This window comes from Ixodes scapularis, unplaced genomic scaffold, assembly GCF_016920785.2.
Source record: "Ixodes scapularis isolate PalLabHiFi unplaced genomic scaffold, ASM1692078v2 PGA_scaffold12__126_contigs__length_90152505, whole genome shotgun sequence".
Lineage (NCBI taxonomy): Eukaryota > Metazoa > Arthropoda > Arachnida > Ixodida > Ixodidae > Ixodes > Ixodes scapularis.
In genome coordinates this window covers 88,585,577-88,603,743 of record NW_024609838.1, presented here as the reverse complement: position 1 = coordinate 88,603,743, position 18,167 = coordinate 88,585,577, and the positions used below count along the sequence as shown (strand labels likewise).

Genomic DNA, 18,167 nt, shown 5'->3' with positions numbered 1-18,167 from the left:
TGTCTGCATTGGAATTCTAAGATTCTCATCTCTCATAATTGGTGATTTCAATCTTCCAAATGTCGACCGGTATAAACTGTCTTCCAGTTCCCGTCGAAATGCCGAAGCTTTATTTGATACAATATTTGCTTATGACCTTGTTCAAGTCGTAAATGAGGTCAGACAAGAATAAGGTCCTAGTCGTTCATTTGCAACGTTATCCTTAATCGTTGCATAAACGATTTCTCCGTACCTGTTCATCGGGGACTCTCTGACCATAAGCTTGTGTATTTCAGTTGTACCCTGTCTCCAAATTTGCCGCAAAAATATACGTTTATATACTACCGTTAAATGTTTTACAATGGTTAATGACAAAAGTATTCTTAAATATTTAGAACTTTGTCTCGATGACTTCAAAGACCCTGATATCAATGTTCTGTGGAACAAATTTAAGGCAATCTGTGCTCCTTGTCTGGAAAACTTGATCCCCGGCAAAAGAAATCCCACTCGCTGATCCAACCCTCGGGTAAGTGGAGAAATCATTTTTCTTGACCGATGGATTAAGCGCCTCAGAAAAAAGGAAAGCTGTACTAATGCTGATAGATTGAGAACTTGCAGACCCTTCTTACTGCACAACAACATCATGCAAAAGAGTTTTTCTTTTTTCATGCTCTTACAAATTCCTAGAAAAAGGACTCGCAAAAACTTTGGGATTATCTCCATGATTGGGAGAGGCCTATTGATCACATCAAGGTAGATAGTTTCAGATGGGAGCAAAATCGCTCAACCCTTTAATGCTTACTCTCAGTCGGTTTTGTCTCACCTTGACAAGCCTAACTTCGCTCGAAAAACGTCATCCTTTCCCATTAAATTTAAAAGTGAAATCTTCCTGTGGTTCTGATAGGATTCCTAACGCATTTCTACATCGATCTGCTGACATGTTAGCGCGTTTTTTAATGGTCATTTTTTGTGTTTCTTATTCATTCAGTACTCTACCAAATGATCGTATTTGTGTGTTAAGAATGGTGACCACATGTCAATAAGTAACTTCTGGGCCATTTCTTTAACATGCCCATCTTGAAAGCTGTGAGAACGCATGATTGCTAACCAATTTACTAACTTGGTGATCAATTTGAGCCTAAGCGATGTACAGTGTTGGTGTGACACTTCAGATATCAAGTATAACCTTGAAAAAGCACTTTGTCTCCCGATCACAACCAAGAAAAATCCATTCCAATTTTAATTGCCCGTTACTTAGGTTGAAGAATACAAGTGTACCTCGGTTTAACTATAAGTAAGAATTTGAATTGGTATACACACATAAACAACATTCCTTCGGCAGCTTTCAGACGGCTGGGTTCTGTAAGGCCCAAAATTCTAAAACGTGGTCCTCCACCTATTCGATTGTTGGCGTAGTACAAATCTCCCGTTAGACTAAACTTGGATTATGGTAGCACTGTCTGGGATTCTGCCCTGTTAGAAAAGGTGCAAAGGCGAGCTGTCAAGTTTATTTGTGGAAAGTTCTATAAAACGGATTCACCACCTGACATGTTGAAGACCAATAACATAGAAACTCTGGAGCTCCGTCGTAGAAAAACCCGTCTTAAACTTTTGCATTTCCTCTATTATCAGAAGCTAGCTCTTAATGCGCAGACCTTCCTGAAATTAGTTTAAACACGCCGTACTCGTCACCATCACCAGATTCCTTGACCCCATTTTACGCAAACACTAGTCTGTTAAAGTATTCCTTCTTTCCTCGTACAATTAATTGGAATTTTCTTCCTGCGACATTATTTCTTCTACGTCTTTCGGTAAAGCGTTGCATCATTTATTTTCGGAAGATAGGTTTTTACCTATCCAAATGATTAGTTGCGTTTCTGGGCCCACTTTGTTCTTTCTATTTTGGGCTGAAACTGCAATGCCCTGGGTTCTTTCTTTGTTTCCTCGTTTTTACCATCCCTCATTTAGGTCCTTCAGCGGCAATGTGCCTGTTTTTAGTACACGGGAACTTTGACTGAATATTATTTTCTTTGTTTCGTACATGGTGTGCAAGAACTTTGGCATTGAGTTTCTTCCTCCCTGCTAGAAGCATGGGTGGTTCGTAGTATTTCGTAAAATAAATAAAAATATAAATAAATGAACATTACGTCGTGACTTACTACGGTGGTGGAAGCTTCGGGGTTTCTTTGGTTACCTAGCTGAGAAAAACCTGTTTGGGACAATCTGCGGTGGCATTCGCAGACGGTATCACTTGTGCCACTAAATAAGCTACGCTTTAGAATAACCACACTTGGCCATATTGTGGCTTAAAATCATGGTGGCCAGTTGTCTGAAGCTTTATTTAAAATCACAAGAAATGCTTTTCCGTCCTCCACAATTGTATAAACAGTTCCCGACAAAGCAAAGCAATATTACAGGAGCTTCCTAACACCGAATCTAATGCTGAGAAAGTCATACATGATGGGAAAAACAGCTCAGAAACAGCCCCGTCATGTATAACGTCAACCAACTGGCCCAGTTCTCCACCTTATTACTGAGAAAGTCACACTTTTGAATCATGACGATCGGCAGTTGCGTCTGCTCTGCACAAGCACTGAAATGGCGGCACCCACAGCAATGTCGGGGAATAGAGTGCCGATACTCTAAGCGCTGCTCATTTGGTGACTCTAGGTATCACGATCGTGCTCGCCTAGTTGTATGTGCTGCCAACAGATGGCACAACGTGAGACTCGAGAGCATGTGGTGCCTTGACCGATCATCCCCGTATCAAAAAACGGGGAGGGAATTAAATTCCTCTTTTCCTATTCAGTTTTTTTTTTTAAAATGAAGAAATACTTTAAGAATTGTACCTTAGAGCAGAGGTTCTCAAACTGGGTTCCGGGGAACATAGGGGTTCCACGAGCTGGTCTCATGGGTTCCATGAACACCCATATTGCAACCCCCTCTCCCCCGCCGCATGCTGTGCGGCAGGACCATGCAAAGCGCCTTCATCTCACTTTGTACTGACATCGCGGTTGATATGGTGGGGATATATGGGAAGCAACACAAGCAAAATTGCCTACAATTGTGTATCTGTTGCTTCTCGGTCGGCAAATATAGAGGGGGGGAGGGAAGGGGAGGGTTCTGCGGCAGTTTTTGAGGCTTCTTGGGGTTCCGTGAGACCAAAAAGTGTAAGAACCCCTCCCTGCCTTAGAGAGACGCTTAGGGAAAGCTCTCGGAAAATTGAGCTCGGTGCCTGCGCACCCTTGGTGCTTCCGCCATCTGTTGGCGGCACGTGCAACTAGGCGAGCACGGTCATGATGCCGTCTGCGAATGCTGCCCTACATTCCAGCTTTTTCTTTTTTGAACGAGGTAAGTTTGTCTTTTGATATTTTCACTCCGAGCTTCCACCACCTAGGCACACCTCTGTAGTAAATTGCAATGCGAAACGTTTAGAAACTGATTTTTGCAGACCATCTAAAGTGTGTTGAAAGCATTAGTGTACATGGTGTAGTATTGAAAAAAAGAGCAGTTGAAGTTTTAAAGGTTTTATCAGGCATGCCAGAAAAAAACAAAAAAGGACAGTGTCATTTTGTTATCTTTAAAATGACAGGGAGATATTTTTGTTTTCTTAGTTCAGGGCATTTAGGTTGCCGGCACTATCTGCTTTTTAAAATGAATTTTTCAAAACCTTAATTTTTAGGCATATGAAAATAGTGGTTAGAGTCGAATGTGTCATTCGTATCTTTCACAGTGCGTAAAAAAAAAACGCAACAACCACTTCTCTTAGACATGCTGATTGATTCGAATCACTATTTGCTCGCCCTATTAATTTCAAACCATTAAAAAATAGAAAATAGAGTGGGACCCTATTTTTGGTCAGTGCTGCTTCTACTGGCACAGGTAGCCTTGCGTGGACGTTGCAGTATCAGCAGATGAAAGCTCAAGTGCATTAAAACTTGTGCGGACAAATATTAATTGTGACAATTGAACATTGTTATACCCTTTTATCACTTTTTGTGTTGTGCTCTCTTATGTTGCTCACAAGCATTCCTATCTCTCTGGCCTCAGTTAAAATGTAGCTAACTGTTGTCAGCCCAACTCTCTATTTTTTTTTTTAACTGAGAAATTGGTTGTGTCGACTGAGTACTGTATGTTACACACTTTGTACCAAATGCAAAATAAAATTTTCTGAAGTGTACTGAAGTCCCATAAAAGCATTGGGGACTTGTGTGCCACTCACTTGATGAGCTAGAAAAAGTGGCAGTCATCACTTTCCATTTTGGAATTAGTCGGTGGTAACTTCTAGTTAGGCTCTCTGACCAGTACTACAAAAGAATGGTTGGTCTTCAACTAGTGTACACAATTTTATTTTTATGGGCCAAATATTTAGCGAAGCTTGCGTTCCGGGAATAATTTGCGGGCACAAAATTGTATGATTCGAAGGGGTATGCTGTGTATTCGTTACCATGGGGCGAAATATTGGCCTTATCAATTTTTTGTCATTATTTTCAAGTCGGGAAATTTTACGAAAATTAGGTCCTCATGAAATCGTTTTTTTTTGCAGTACCTGCTTATGCGTTATAAAACATTCTGAAAATTAATCGTTTTTTTTTGGCCCCTTTTTGTGTAATTGTAATTGATATAATCATAAATTGTAATAAATAAAAAATTGTAATAAATAAAGTGGGAAAATCCTGACCAGATGCATTCCTGCAAGGGTAACTCCGTAAACTCGATAAGTAAAAAAAAAAAAAAATTGACTTTTGATTGGCTATTGAGGGCTGCTACGAGTGCAAGAAAAGACTAAAAAACAAATAGTTGTCATGATGCTTGGATGCATAATACCAAACAAGCTATGGTAGGAGCACTGACAGTCCATTCCCCGATTGTGTCGTGGGAGTTGTTATTTCGTTGAAATTGGGATTCCTGCAATTCCCGATAAAGCTTCCGATAACTGGCAACGAGGATTGCGAGCACCAAGATGGCCGAAGCATTTCTGCTCCCAAGCGCAGCTCGCGTAGCATTTCTAGGGGGTGTTGAAGGTCCCGTCCGGCCGCAGGTGGCGCTGAGCGATGTGGTGGAGCCCGTGGACTTTGAGGACTTCCTGGAGCAGCACCGGGACCTTGCGGATCGAGATCCGATCAGCGACCTCCTGGAGTTTCCCCACGACGACCTGGAGGTCGGAGTGCTGCCCCGCAAGTGTCGCACCGTCGAGCCCATCGTGCCCGAAGAAAACCCGTGAGGACCTTCTCGTTTTGGCTCCTGGTTTGCTCCTTGTCCACTCCTTGGGCTTCACTTTTCTTCGCTTCTTGTTTTCTCCTTTTTTACTCCCGCTCACATTGGCTCGTCATTGACTACTTGTAGTGCCGTTCGCTGCTCGTTTACTTGCGTTCGTGTTTACCGTAAACGACTTAATTTTCGCGAGGACCTAAATGTTCCAAATTTTGCAACTTGGAAAATGTAGCAAAAACATGACCATACAAATATACCAGCCTATGGGCAAGAATAGATGGCGTTCCACTCTCAATCGCAAAATTTTGTGCCCGCAATATATTCCCAAATTTTGTACTTGGAAATAATCGTGGAATATCAAGCCCGCAAAAATAAAGTAATATAGAGTACTTCATTTTTACCTCTGCTCACGTTTAGTTCTTGTTTGCTTTTTGTACTCATGTTTACACCTATTTCAATGAGACAGTTGAAGATGAAAATGACTCGTATTTTTTTAACGTGTCAGTCACTTTGATGCCGTGGCAGCGGTTGCTCCAGTAAAAAATAGCAATTGCAAAATTATAGCCTAAAAGACTAGGACAGGAAGGAACAATGAAACGGGTCAGGGGGCTACTCACAACTGAATATTTACTGCTTGCATCATGAAAGAAGTGAACAAAGTGAACCAAGTTTTTAGATGCGAAGGATCACCGAAAAAAGAAACGCTAAGAAATGAACCAAAAAAGAAACAAAAGGGAAGTGACCCGGTAGACTTTAAAACATTCTAGATAATGGTGGTCTTTTTGCGACAGTGCTGCAGAAGGTGCGCTTCTGCACTTGTCCCCTTGACTCATGATAGATTTGGCTTCATGAATCTCTCTGGCCCTCTTGCTGTGGCTGCACTTGTGGATTCGAGTTTGAGGGAACACAGGGGCGCATGCAGAGTCTCTGACGTGGATGGTGAGTGAAGACATAGGGCATGTTCTCGTAATCACGCATTAACACAACGGCCAGTCTGACCTACACACACTTTCCCACAGGAGCCCGGCCACGCTCTGTCGAACAGTGCGTGGACTGGGACATTTCTGTGGTCTATCGATCTTTGGACACATCTTCTTTAGTTTGTCCGGAGCTGAGAGGGACCACTTGTATTTTATGTTTTGTAGCTGATTGCTTCAAGTGCCGAGATAATTTATGCGTGTATGGGACCATGCTGCCAAGCATTCAGACACATCCAACACTAGGGAACCGAGATATCCAAAACCTGCACCTCGAAGCTCTTTTAGAGCGCAGCTCTTAGGGGCCCGTTTCCGGCTTGAGCGGCGTCGGCGTAACCGCGCGGTGCATCATGGGAAATGTCCCATAATGCACCGTGCGAGCCCCCCACCGGGGTCACGTGACTTCGTGGGGGGGCACGTGACCCCCCCCCCCCGAGGTCACGTGACTCCCCTGAGGTCACGTGACCCCTCCTCGAGGTCACGTGACCCCCGCCGATGTCGCGTGACCCCCCGATGACGTCATCGACACTGATGACGTCACCGGCATTCACATCGTCATCGTCATCATCACTGATGATGTCACCATCAGTGATGATGACGATGACGATGCGGATGCCGGTGACGTCATCAGTGATGATGTCGATGACGATATGGATGCCGGTGACGTCATCAGTGATGATGACGATGACGATGTGGATGCCGGTGACGTCATCAGTGATGATGACGTCATCAGTGATGATGACGTCATCAATGATGATGACGTCATCAGTGACGATGACGATGTGGATGCCGGTGACGTCATCAGTGACGATGACGATGCGGATGTTGGTGACGTCATCAGTGATGATGACGATGACGATGTGGATGCCCGTGACGTTATCAGTGATGATGACGATGACGTTACCGACATCCGCATCGTCATCGTCATCATCACTGATGACGTCATCAGTGACGTCACTGATGTCGTCACCGGCATCCGTTTCGTCATCGTCATCATCACTGATAACGTCGTCAGCGACGTCACTGATGACGTCACCGACATTCGCATCGTCATCATCATCATCACTGGTGAAGTCATCAGTGACGTCACTAATGATGTCATCGGTACCCGCATCGTCATCGTCACTGATGACATCATCAGTGACGTCAGTGATGACATCATCGGCATTGGGGGTCACGTGACCCCCCAAGGTCACGTGACCCCCCAAGGTCACGTGACCCCCCTGGTTAGTCTAACCCCCCCCCCCCAGCGCTCTTCCCTCCTCCTCCTCAAGAGCTGCGCTCTAATTCGGCGTTACAGGGAGTTGTAAGCGGCTTTCACTTTTTAACTTTATGCTCGTGGGACTTTTGCGAGTCTGCTTTTAGGCAGCTTTGCACTATTCCTCATTCAATTATTTTACAATGCCGAATCAAACAGTGCAAGTTGCTTCTTAGATTGTGGTAAATATGTTCGGCGTGTATGGTTATCTCCAAAGGAAGGGCCGGGAACTGAAGCCTGTTGGTTGGTAGTTCATGCGCGAATTTTAATCCCTTAGCTTCTCTGGCGAAAGTGGTGTGGATGCTGTTGAATGTTGTTGAGTGATGTTGGTCGGGTCCTTCGTGGAGGAGAATGAGGTAGTCATCTATGTACCGAAAGACACGTGACACCTGTTTGGTGGGAAGGTCTATTTCGCAGCCACACTGGGATAGGAATAAGTCGCGTAGTACCGGTGCTATGCATGATCCGACGCATATTCCTCACTTTTGTATATAGGAATGGCTGTTGAACGTGACCACTGTAGATGGGAGATAAAATCTGGGGAGTTCCGGAAGACTCGACCGGTATAGGTTTTGGAAGGCCACGCTGCCATTAGCCTGGATGCTGCCACTGACCGCCTCAAACAATACCTTTTGTGGGACAGAGCAAAACAGGTCGTCTACGTCTAGAGAAAGGTCAAACTTTACTGACTTTGCCTTTTGTGTCAGATGTTGAATCACTTCCTCCGAATCGGGTATGGAGAAAGGGTCATTTAACCTAAGGAAGGTCGTGTTACGTAAAAGATATCGAGACATAGCCCCCTGCCATAATTTCTTTTCACTTACAACCACGTGGAAAGAGCATCCTTCCCTGCACGTTTTTGCTGCAAAAAACATTTCCAACTGCTCCCATTTGGCGGATGTGATTAGTTTCTGATCCAAGTCCATCCGATGGCACAATTGGAGAGCCCTCACCTTCACTGTTTTGGCCCTATACTCCTGGAGGCAGTTGAAATTCTTTTCAATAGCCTTCTGAGCTTTTTCAAAGTATACGGTTGTGGATGACACAGCGAATCCACCTTCCTTGTCCGATATTGGCGGATAAAATTCATGTTGTCGAAAATGATCAACGATGCTGGATATGTCGGCTCGGTTCCCCTCGCATTTGGAGACCCTGCTTTCAGTATAACGTCCGTGCATTCCTCAATACGCCTACGTCTATTAGCTTCTTGAGATTCGGTAGCAATGTTGTAAATGTTAGTCTTTTTTTTTCTTTCCATTTCTCAGCGTTTCTATTCCTTTTTCGGGGATTCATTGAATCTGTTTACTTAGTTCTCTTGGTTCACCTCTCTTATAATACGAGCATTAAATAATCAGTCGCGAGTAGAGCTCTGCCCGGTTTGAATGTTCCTTTCTGTCCTAGTCTTTTGCTCTATAATTTCGCAATCAATAGGCCGCCAGTTATTGAATGAAAATAACAATATAGCGAAGCTTTTTCTTTTTATACGAGCCATGGTTTTTTTAGAACAGATAAATATAGTTTTTTACAAAGAAGTAGTGCCATGTAAGCCTCTTCACAAGTGTGGAAACATCAGAAGAAAGGTCTGCAACTACAGTTGGGTGGTTCCAGGCGTGTCGGTACGTGTTTCAAATTGGAAAAATTAAAGCACAGAGGGAGCTGCGTCCAGGAAACTAGGATGCATGGAACGTGTCTCCTACCGGCGTGTGTCATACACCATGCGTGCATCCAAAGTGGTCCCAAATGGCCGAGAAGAGGAGCGAGCACTTGTCCCGTCGTCCCGACTCCCAGTTGTCGAAGCTTCCGTGGCCCGTAAGGCGAAAGAGCGACCTGCAAGGGAACGGGCGTCTGCCACGTGCGTTGCCTCTTCATTGATCTGGTTGCAGCAATGGAAGACGGGCAGTGGATGGAAGCTCTGGCAACCGGGAGTCGGGACGCCGAAACGTCGTATGTCTCTCCAGAACTCGTTGCTCCGCGTGCCGACATGGCGACAGGGACGGCTCGTGAGACGTCATTTGTTTGAATGCACGGGCGGGACACCGACGGGAGTCGGTAAAGAAGGCATTGCCACGGTTGCCAGGGAGGAGCTGGAGCCGCACGTGCGCCAGTGCCTGCACACGCACACCTGCGACTGGGTGGTGGTGAACCGGTGCTACCAGGGCCACAGCTCGAGCGTGGCGGTGCACGACGGACCCCTGGAGCGGGCCGCGGTGGTGCGCACCACGCCCCGCCGGGAGTTCGAGGTCGACCTGGGAGAGGCCCCCTGCCGCCAGCCGCCTCCGGGAGAGGACGTCCCGGTGGGTTTTAACCCCTTCGGCATTTGCTCGGCCTCTGGATGTCCTTTGTTTCCCTCGCTTCCCGGTCATCCAATCAACTTCTTTCCTGTCTGGTACCATTAAGAACGTTCGGGAACGTCGAGAGCAACAAACGGCGTCTAATCTACGCGCAAATTGCGCGCAAAGTGCCAATTTGAAACAAAGTGCCCGAGCGATCGGAGAGGTCGTACGACTCGTTCTCAGAAGTGTCCTAACACGTGTTACTTTAAAAAAAAATAGACATATTTCTTTGTTAGATAAAATGGTCCTCCATGTTGAGGAAACGTGACAGTGGCCGTGATTGAGGAAAGAAAAAGGGGGGGCTGTGTTCCGTCTGAACAGATAAGAGCTGAAGGCGTAATGCTCTGGGGGTTTCTCAGTTTTCCCCCGATTTGAATAAAATTTGCTCGGTGGTTTGGGGTTTGTTTGTATTGACTGAAAGCTAATCTTGAGTACTACAGATATTGATGGAGAATAGGAAATTTGGTTTTCGAGCCCGCACAAATGCATGCCAGAAAGCTGCAAACTCAGTGACATGTTAGCAGTGGTAATAAAATGCGCGAGTCTGAGCGTACAACCTGGATCAAAAGTATATTTATGAGCCCACCTTGTGAAACCAAAAGACTGTGGTCACCTGTAGCATTTTGTTTCGTGAGAAAGTAAGATGATATTGTTCTCTTTCTTGTTGACAAGTTTTTTTACCGAAAGAAACGGTACAGGCACCTACAATCGCAAATTTAGGTTTGTCGAATATTACGCTTATGTGAACATAGAGAAATTTTGTTTTTCTTTAGTGTTTTTGATCCAGGTAATGCGATGTGCTTGGACACATTTTATCCGCTAGTGTCACATTCTCATAGACCTCGAGCTTTGTGCAACGCGTAGTAGCTCTATGCGGGCCGCCACGTTTGAATTTCTGGACGGATCCCCGTAACTGGGCTACCATTGCCTTCTGCATGGGCTTCGAGGCGGTTGTGTCAAGTTTCTACTGGGATGGGCAGGTGTGTCGGGCGGACTGCCAGGGCGGAGCCCCCTCGGAGACGCCGCGGGGCAGTTGGGCGAGCAGCGTGTTTGACCTGCGCAACTCGGAGGCAGACCCGCTGCTGCCCTCGCTGCTGGAGCGCACTCCCCCGGAAGAGCTGGACCGGAGGAACGCGCTGGTCCGCCAGGAGAGCCGCCACGACGCCCTCTTCGAGCTCTACCCGTGCCAGGACGAGGTCTGTGCTCTCCCTCTTTTCTTTATTTGCCATTGTTCTCGCACCCCGACAGGTGCTCCTCACCAGATTGGGCTCTCAGAAAGAAGGTCCTCAAATAGTCCAAACTTGGGATGATTTGCGACGAGCGTTGGCTGTTCCGATTCGATTCGTAGCACGCTTCTACCGTTCACACAATTAAACTTTTTCAAATGTTTGAAAATTGCGAATAATCTCACATACATCAAACGACTGGAACCACCTTCCAGCAAATATTGCGACCATATCCGATTATTTTCTTTTTTGCTACTCTCTGTTTATATTTCTGTTTGATGAGTCAACATGGGTGCTTTTGTATATTTCTTTCCGAGCAGATGTTGATTTCAGTTTTTGCCAATCAGAGTATATGTTCCATGTTTGTATTTCTTCGGAATGCTCGGAACCGGTCAGATCCCCGAGTCTGTAAACGACCGCAGCGCCGCCGCATACGTCAGGGACCTTTCTACATTCGCCGCTCGTCGGAGCCTGATCCCACTATTCCTTTCTAGTATGCGCCTCCTTTTTTACCGCTTGGTGGCGGGTATGTCAACGGGTCATTTCTGTTTTCCAGACTTTCTAAGCTTCATTTGTTTCTTTTCTGGTCTAAAATACTGAATAAAAACTACTTTTGTAAATAATTAAACGGTTCGCGCCATTATATTTTGTATGTCGACTAAAAAGAAGCTTTTAGCGGCTCCGACCAGCAGTAAGCTCAGGACCAAAGACGTCACATATCGCGCGTTTTCGGTACTGTGGGTCGCCCCCGTAGGTGGGAGGTTTCCGCGTCGTCTGGTTAAAATATGACGCACTGATATTTAGTTGCTCTCTCCGTGCCCGCTGGCTTGCCCGAACCCCAAGAGTCGTGGAAACCGCAAAAACGGTAGATGCTTAAATAGGATTGCAGGGCCCCTTTAATGCTCGGCGAGAAAACTGCTTCTTTGGCTCCAAGGCTCCAGTTTGCGGGTTAGGGTCCTGGCAAAGTGTCTACGCTCCGGCAAAGACCTATTCTGGTGAGGTTGCTGAGATTTCAATTGTATGGGGAGTGGTGAGCTAGTTGGTACAAAGACAACATATTCAAATAGTGCGCAAGCAGAGAGCACTGATTCCCGATTGATGTCTTCCTGTCTTTCTCATGATACATGAGATGGAAGTTATCCTTCGTGTAGTCTTCCTCTCTGCTTAAGCGCTGTATTAAGATGTGTAAGATCCCCAGGTGGTCGAAATAGGTCCATAGTCCTCCGGCCCTGTATGCCAGATGCCCTTCGATGATTCGGCATGCAATCTTCTAATTTGCCTTTGCTCTGCAAGAAGCTGAACTTTCCTTACTACGGTTTTTGAAGTGAAAACATGTATAGACCAACTCGACTCACTGACGCCATGCCACTGCGGTGGCGCTGCTGTCGGTACTGCGCATGCTTAAACGCTTCACTCGTTTCGAATTTGGTTTCCGTGCACGCGCAGTGCACATTCCTGGTCTGGGCAAAGCGGGCTTGTTGGGAAACACTGTGTTGGTACTGTATAGTGATGGTGAAATGTCCTTAGCTGTGGGGACATAGAAGGGAGGTTTTGGCAGTTTGCTTGTGAAACCAATTGGAGAAAGAGAGGATTAACTTTGACCTCCTTTTGCTTAGATCTCGGTTACACGGTGCCTTCAATGGAGTGCGAGCACCTCAGCTGAAATTTGAACTGGGGCGTAGTGGGCCGACACTTTTCCTCGAAGCCATCTAGCTGGCGAGGCATTCCCTGGGCCCCTAGGACATTTCCCTGAAATACACAAAACTTTGTGCTCTGGTGCTTTGTACCCTTTTTTTGCTGGATCATATCACAAGAGCCGGGCGGCCAATGCTGCCCGGCTCTTGTGGGAATCGGCTCGAGGGAGCGATGGAGCCCTGAGGAGATCATCCTTTCGGGGGCCCCCAACATTCGCGCCAGTGCAGGCGTGCCTGCGGCATACTACACGTACACGTGTGCCGTATGGGAGATTGGGAGTGTTTACCGAAAATCGCTTAGATCGGCCAGGTTGAGAAAAGTGGCTGGACCAAGTTCGAGATCGCCGAAGAATTCGACATTCCGGCATCGGCTGTTGGACATTGTCCACCATTTTGCGGAACAAGTGAGGCATCTTGGATGGGTTCGAGAAGTTTGAGAAGAGAAGACCCAAAGATGAAAGATCGCCAACTGCTTCGTGCATGTCGGACTTTCTCTCACGAGCATGCTTGCCGAGCCGGCGCACGATTTCCATAGCTGCAACCATCTCTACGAGAGTGCGTGAAAAAATGTTGGCGAAGCCACCGACGATAACTTTAATTCATTCGCACTTGTTGATGCGGACATTCCCGTTGTTGCTCCTGCCACGGATGCTGCGATCGTAGACCTTGCGTGCAGCCAGGGTAAACAGAAGCAACGTCGGAAAGGCACCTCGGGAAACGCCGACCACTGTGGAGACGTGAAACATCCTGCAGCTGCTTTGAAACAAAGTGGAGTGCAGCCGCGGTGACAGTGTTCTTGCAATGCCTGGAGCAGTTCGAGGAGGACTGATGCCCGGATGACATTATCGACAAACTCCACTTAATCATTTTTTTACTCGGCGAAGCTGCTGCGAGATGTTCATAAATAAGATTTATTTGATTAAATATACGGTCAGAGTGTTCTGCAGTGTTCCCGTCCACCTTCAAGGCTGCTGGCACTGTTTTTTTTACTCTATCGCTTTTGTCAAATTACCGCTTATATATATAATTTTTTTGTTGTCCTGTTGACTTCATTATAACAAGGGATTACTGTACCTCTAACTCGAAGAAAAAGCACTTTTTTTCATTGAGACCTGCTTGCTTTACATATCAATAACCCAAAAAATTGTGGAAAAATTTATTGCCAACTGATTTTCATAGTAGTAACATATCCGTAATCAGCAATACTGGCCAACCCGTGTCCGATGCTAACTGCCCTACAGTCCTCAATAATTTCTTCACGTCTGTTTTTACCACTGAGGACCTAAGTAACATCTCGTTTGTAGCAGAAGTTCACTACTCTTTTATGGAGGCCATTTCAATCTCATCCGCAGAAACAAAATAATCAACAATCTTAAAATTTTAACAACCACAGGCACCGATAATATTAAGTCTAAGATACTTTTAAACACAGCTGATTTATCATTGAACATACTTCGGAACTGGAAGATTGAGAAACTTGTTAACACAGAGGTTCGGGCGAGTTGGTTGCTCATGATCGTGCATTGCCCCTGTCCTCAGCGATCTCTGTCTAGCGCACCTTGACAGGAAGTTAAAAGAATCATTGGACACCACTAAAGTTATAAGAGTGTTCCGGTACGTCGACGATTATTTAATCGTTCTAGCTTCTGACAATCGCAACTTTACCAGCATGGTTGCCGACGTACTCGACAGTTTTAAAGTCTGCATTAGTCCTTTGGAAATCACTTAAAGGGACACTGACACCCCCCAAAAAAATTTTTTTATTTTTTGCCAGGCGCTTCATTATGGTGCCGGAGGACTACCCAATTAATATTTTGCAACACAGTAGCGTATTTTTTTAATAATGCCAAAAGACGCAACTCCTCGAAACCGAAACCCGACGGAGGTCGGAGAAGTGGAGAGAAGAGAGTGGGTGGCGGAAGTCACGTGGCTACACCCTACCGTGCGTTTGTTTTTTGTTTTTTTTTTCTCCTCTCCGGTAGCAGACGACAGGACATGCGGCGTGCGATGGGGCGTGCGGGAACTGCTCGCCGTGCGATTTTTTTGCAGTTATGTTTGTTCCGCTCGTTGTTCTGTACTCCAAGATGAGTTGTTTTGTACATTGAGGAGTTGGAGATGAGTAGTGAGTGCCCGTGGTGAATTTCCATGATCGGCTCCGAAAAGAATACACCCAAGATGTTGCGTGAAGAGCTGGCTCACATTTCCTGAATCCGAAAAAAAGTGGCATTGTGCGACAGAGTTTCCGAAAGATCAACGGGATCGGGACCAACGGCTGGCTGCAATTCCTGTAGAACATATACGGGCACCTCGGAAAGCGGACGTTACCTGATTTATATGCTCCTTGCATTTTGTGGAAAGTGATTACATTGAGCTCGCAGGTGTCAAAACGGAAATCCCATACCATTTAAATCAGCGAAGTATCGTCCACAACATTAGTTTGTTATTTTTTTTGTTTGTTTCTTCAGTGATGATTGTAAAAAATATATATATATGTAAACATCGGAAAATGTTTGAAGAAAAAAAATAAAGTTTCACGGGGGATCGAACCCGGTCCAACCGCGTGTGAACTGGACGTCTTTCCCACTGAGCTACTGGGGCATCGCTTCTCTGATGGATCTCTTTCCTTAGTAATAATTCAGCCGGTAAACTGTAAGTTGGAAAGTTTGCTGTCGATTTTTTTCTAGCAAAAGCACTCCTGGGTCGAAGTCGGGAAGCACCACGCTTTGGGGACATTCGCACCTAGTAAAGAAATCGTACGCGTGCATATTGAACTCGAAGTAGACACGTCGTGCTTGACGTTTGCGCGAGCGATGTCTTCAGCCACGAGAAGGGAGCGACGGCTCGGCGACGTCTTCGTGCAAATCGGCTTGGTGGCCGGGCGTGTCGTACGGGATGAATACCGATTCTTTTGATCAGTCCCACATTTCTCTTTTAACGGTAGACAGAATTCGCCGGTACCGCGAACGACAGTTCTGAAATAGAGGTCCCACGCCCGTCGTCCGCTGCCATCGCCGTCCCCGCGAGTCCCACGATACGCGAAACGACGAACGCACAGAATGCTTCCGGTTGTCTGTGGAACTTTTTTTTTTCAATCAACGTATTTACAGCTTTTTAGAAGCCACAAAAATGGGTTTCATATTTTTTTCTATTTTTAATAATGAGTGTGTGCCTTCAGTGACCCACGACTTTGATTAAATTTGGTGGTCGCATCGATACCTTAGAAAACGGCCCGTGACCGCGAAAAAGAGAGTGAGCGAGACTCGAACCGGCCAGTTCTTGATCGGCGGTTTTCGGGCGGAAAGAAACCGAATTTCGAGCCGCAAATTCTGTTCTGGGTAATTGAGCTCTCATATGTCACGTACAACTAAAAACCTCAGCGAGCATAAATACCCTGTCAGTGTCCCTTTAAGAACTTCCAAACGAGCGCTCTTTAAGATTCCTGGATCTTCGACTCTTCATGTTACTCCACCATTAATGCTGGTCCTATGAGCCCGGGGGAAAAAAAACGCTATTCCTATCCAACTCGGCCCATTCAAAACTTGTTAAAAGGAGCATCGTGTGGTTATGCCTCAAAAACTCACTCACAGAATCCTGCCCGCATTCCATTCCAACGAGCTTTGGTGGACAAGTCTCAAGACTTAAGCGCGCAGGATACCCAATCTCGTTATTAACATCAGTGGCCGAAAAGCTCATCAACAAGAGCAGCCAAGACGTTTGCACTCAACAAAAGCAAAGAGACAAAACAAAGAAACCCATCATTGTGCCATATATTCATAATTTTTCTCATGGGCTGAAGAAAATAGCTAACCGAGTAAACTTGGAAGTCATCTTCTCAGCTCCTAACAAACTTTGCAGCTTGTGCAAGAAAATAAATACCTCACCAATTACAACTGTTGGCTGCAAAAAGAAGCATAAGAACACCTTTGTACAGAGAAGGTGTTGTACTCCTTTCCCCTCTCTTGTGGAAACATAGGTCAGACTGGAAAGTGTCTTAACGATCGTGAGCATAAGAACACATTCACCAACAAAAACTCTGGACATTTAGGCATTTACTGTCGAGACTGTGGTAGTGCTGCTGAGTAACCGGGCCGTGCTTGGCAAGCACCACAACCAGCTCACAAGAGAAATTATCGAGGCAGAGAACACTGGAAAAATAACAAAGGATGTACTCCGTCTTTAACCTTATCACAAAAAGAACTACCTAGCCTTCCATTCATTTTAATTTAGTTAGCTTTAAATTTACCTTCGTATCGAAAGACAAAAAACCAGTTATTCTCCCTAGCCTATAAAACAAATAGAAGAAGAGGAGAAAGTGTAAATATACCCGAGAGTTGTCTGTCAGCACTGCGTCTCTTTCTTTTGTGTGTATGTTGGCTCGAGTGACCGTCTTCCGGGTGCGCTGTTCCTCCTGTACAACAAGATGGACAAGTTTGCTCCGGTTTCTAAGGGTGGCAATAAAAGCTCACCTAACAATTATCGTCCTATATCATTAACTGTGTTGTGTCAAAATTGCAACAACATGTTATTCTTTCAAATGTCATGTTTCATATTGAAAATATTTCAAATACATACCGGTACTGATTTTGCGAAGGATTTTCTTGCAACCTTCAACCAAATACCGTGGAAGCTAATACTGGCAACTCCCGCGGAAAACGGGCGAAAAGTGATTGCAGCGCCCCTGGCGAGCTCGGAGTCTCCGCTAGCAGACAAATTCTCCAAAATGCATTGGTTTTACCTATCTCCGTGCGAGGTGACCAACGAAAAAAAATTGTCACGGACATTCGCTGCTTTGAAAGTTAAAAAATGGGTGCCAGCTCATGAGTGAAGGACATTCACTTCGCGTGGGAAAGATCTTACAGCTTTCTGGGTGAAATTTCGGAGTTCTCCCGAAGAAAACATTCTGTCACAACTGATGTAAGCCAAGCAAAACACGAATGTATGCCTTCGCGCTGTTTCGTGAAAAAGGGAAATGTACAAACATTTCAGAACATAGCTTCGTGTCAACTTTATTGTTCTTATCAGTCAATTCGTTTTGTTGTTGCAATTCCCATTTCTCATGAATGTCTTGCTTATAACCGTTTTGTCGAACAGGCGAGCTGGCTAATCCCGTTAAGATCGTCTCCGGATGAAGAAGCAGAAGTCAATTTCGAACCACGTACGTTATGGCGATGTCAGTATGTTCCGAAAGAAGTCATTGTGCATATGCAAATCTGACGCGATTATAGATTAACAAAAGCGGAGTTACGAAAAAAGCAGACTTCTCGCGCTTGCAAAGAAAGAAGGGGAGAGCGTCGTAGCCGTAATAAATTGTAGACCGTAATAAATTGTTTCTGCTGTTAAGGTGACGAAACGGGGCTCGTAAAGCTCGAGGACGTCGCGGAGCCTATGCTTTTTCATTGCGTCGACTGCTTCGGTAGACTCCGAGTCCGCTGGAGGCGCCACTGTCACGTTCGCCGGCGCTCCTATGTGTTTTTGGAGGAGTTTCC

General features: G+C 45.6%; 1 protein-coding gene across 2 annotated transcripts in view; it reads left to right on the top strand.

Moving 5' to 3' along the window:
• LOC8025408 (dedicator of cytokinesis protein 7) overlaps positions 1 to 18,167 on the top strand; it is a 278,454-nt gene that overhangs the window by 25,144 nt on the left and 235,143 nt on the right. For both annotated transcript variants that reach the window (XM_040206825.3, XM_040206824.3), the window contains exons 3-5: positions 5,021 to 5,199; positions 9,506 to 9,722; positions 10,742 to 10,957. In XM_040206825.3, coding sequence (XP_040062759.1) covers positions 5,021 to 5,199; positions 9,506 to 9,722; positions 10,742 to 10,957 — 612 coding nt within the window. The remainder of the gene's footprint in view (positions 1 to 5,020; positions 5,200 to 9,505; positions 9,723 to 10,741; positions 10,958 to 18,167) is intronic.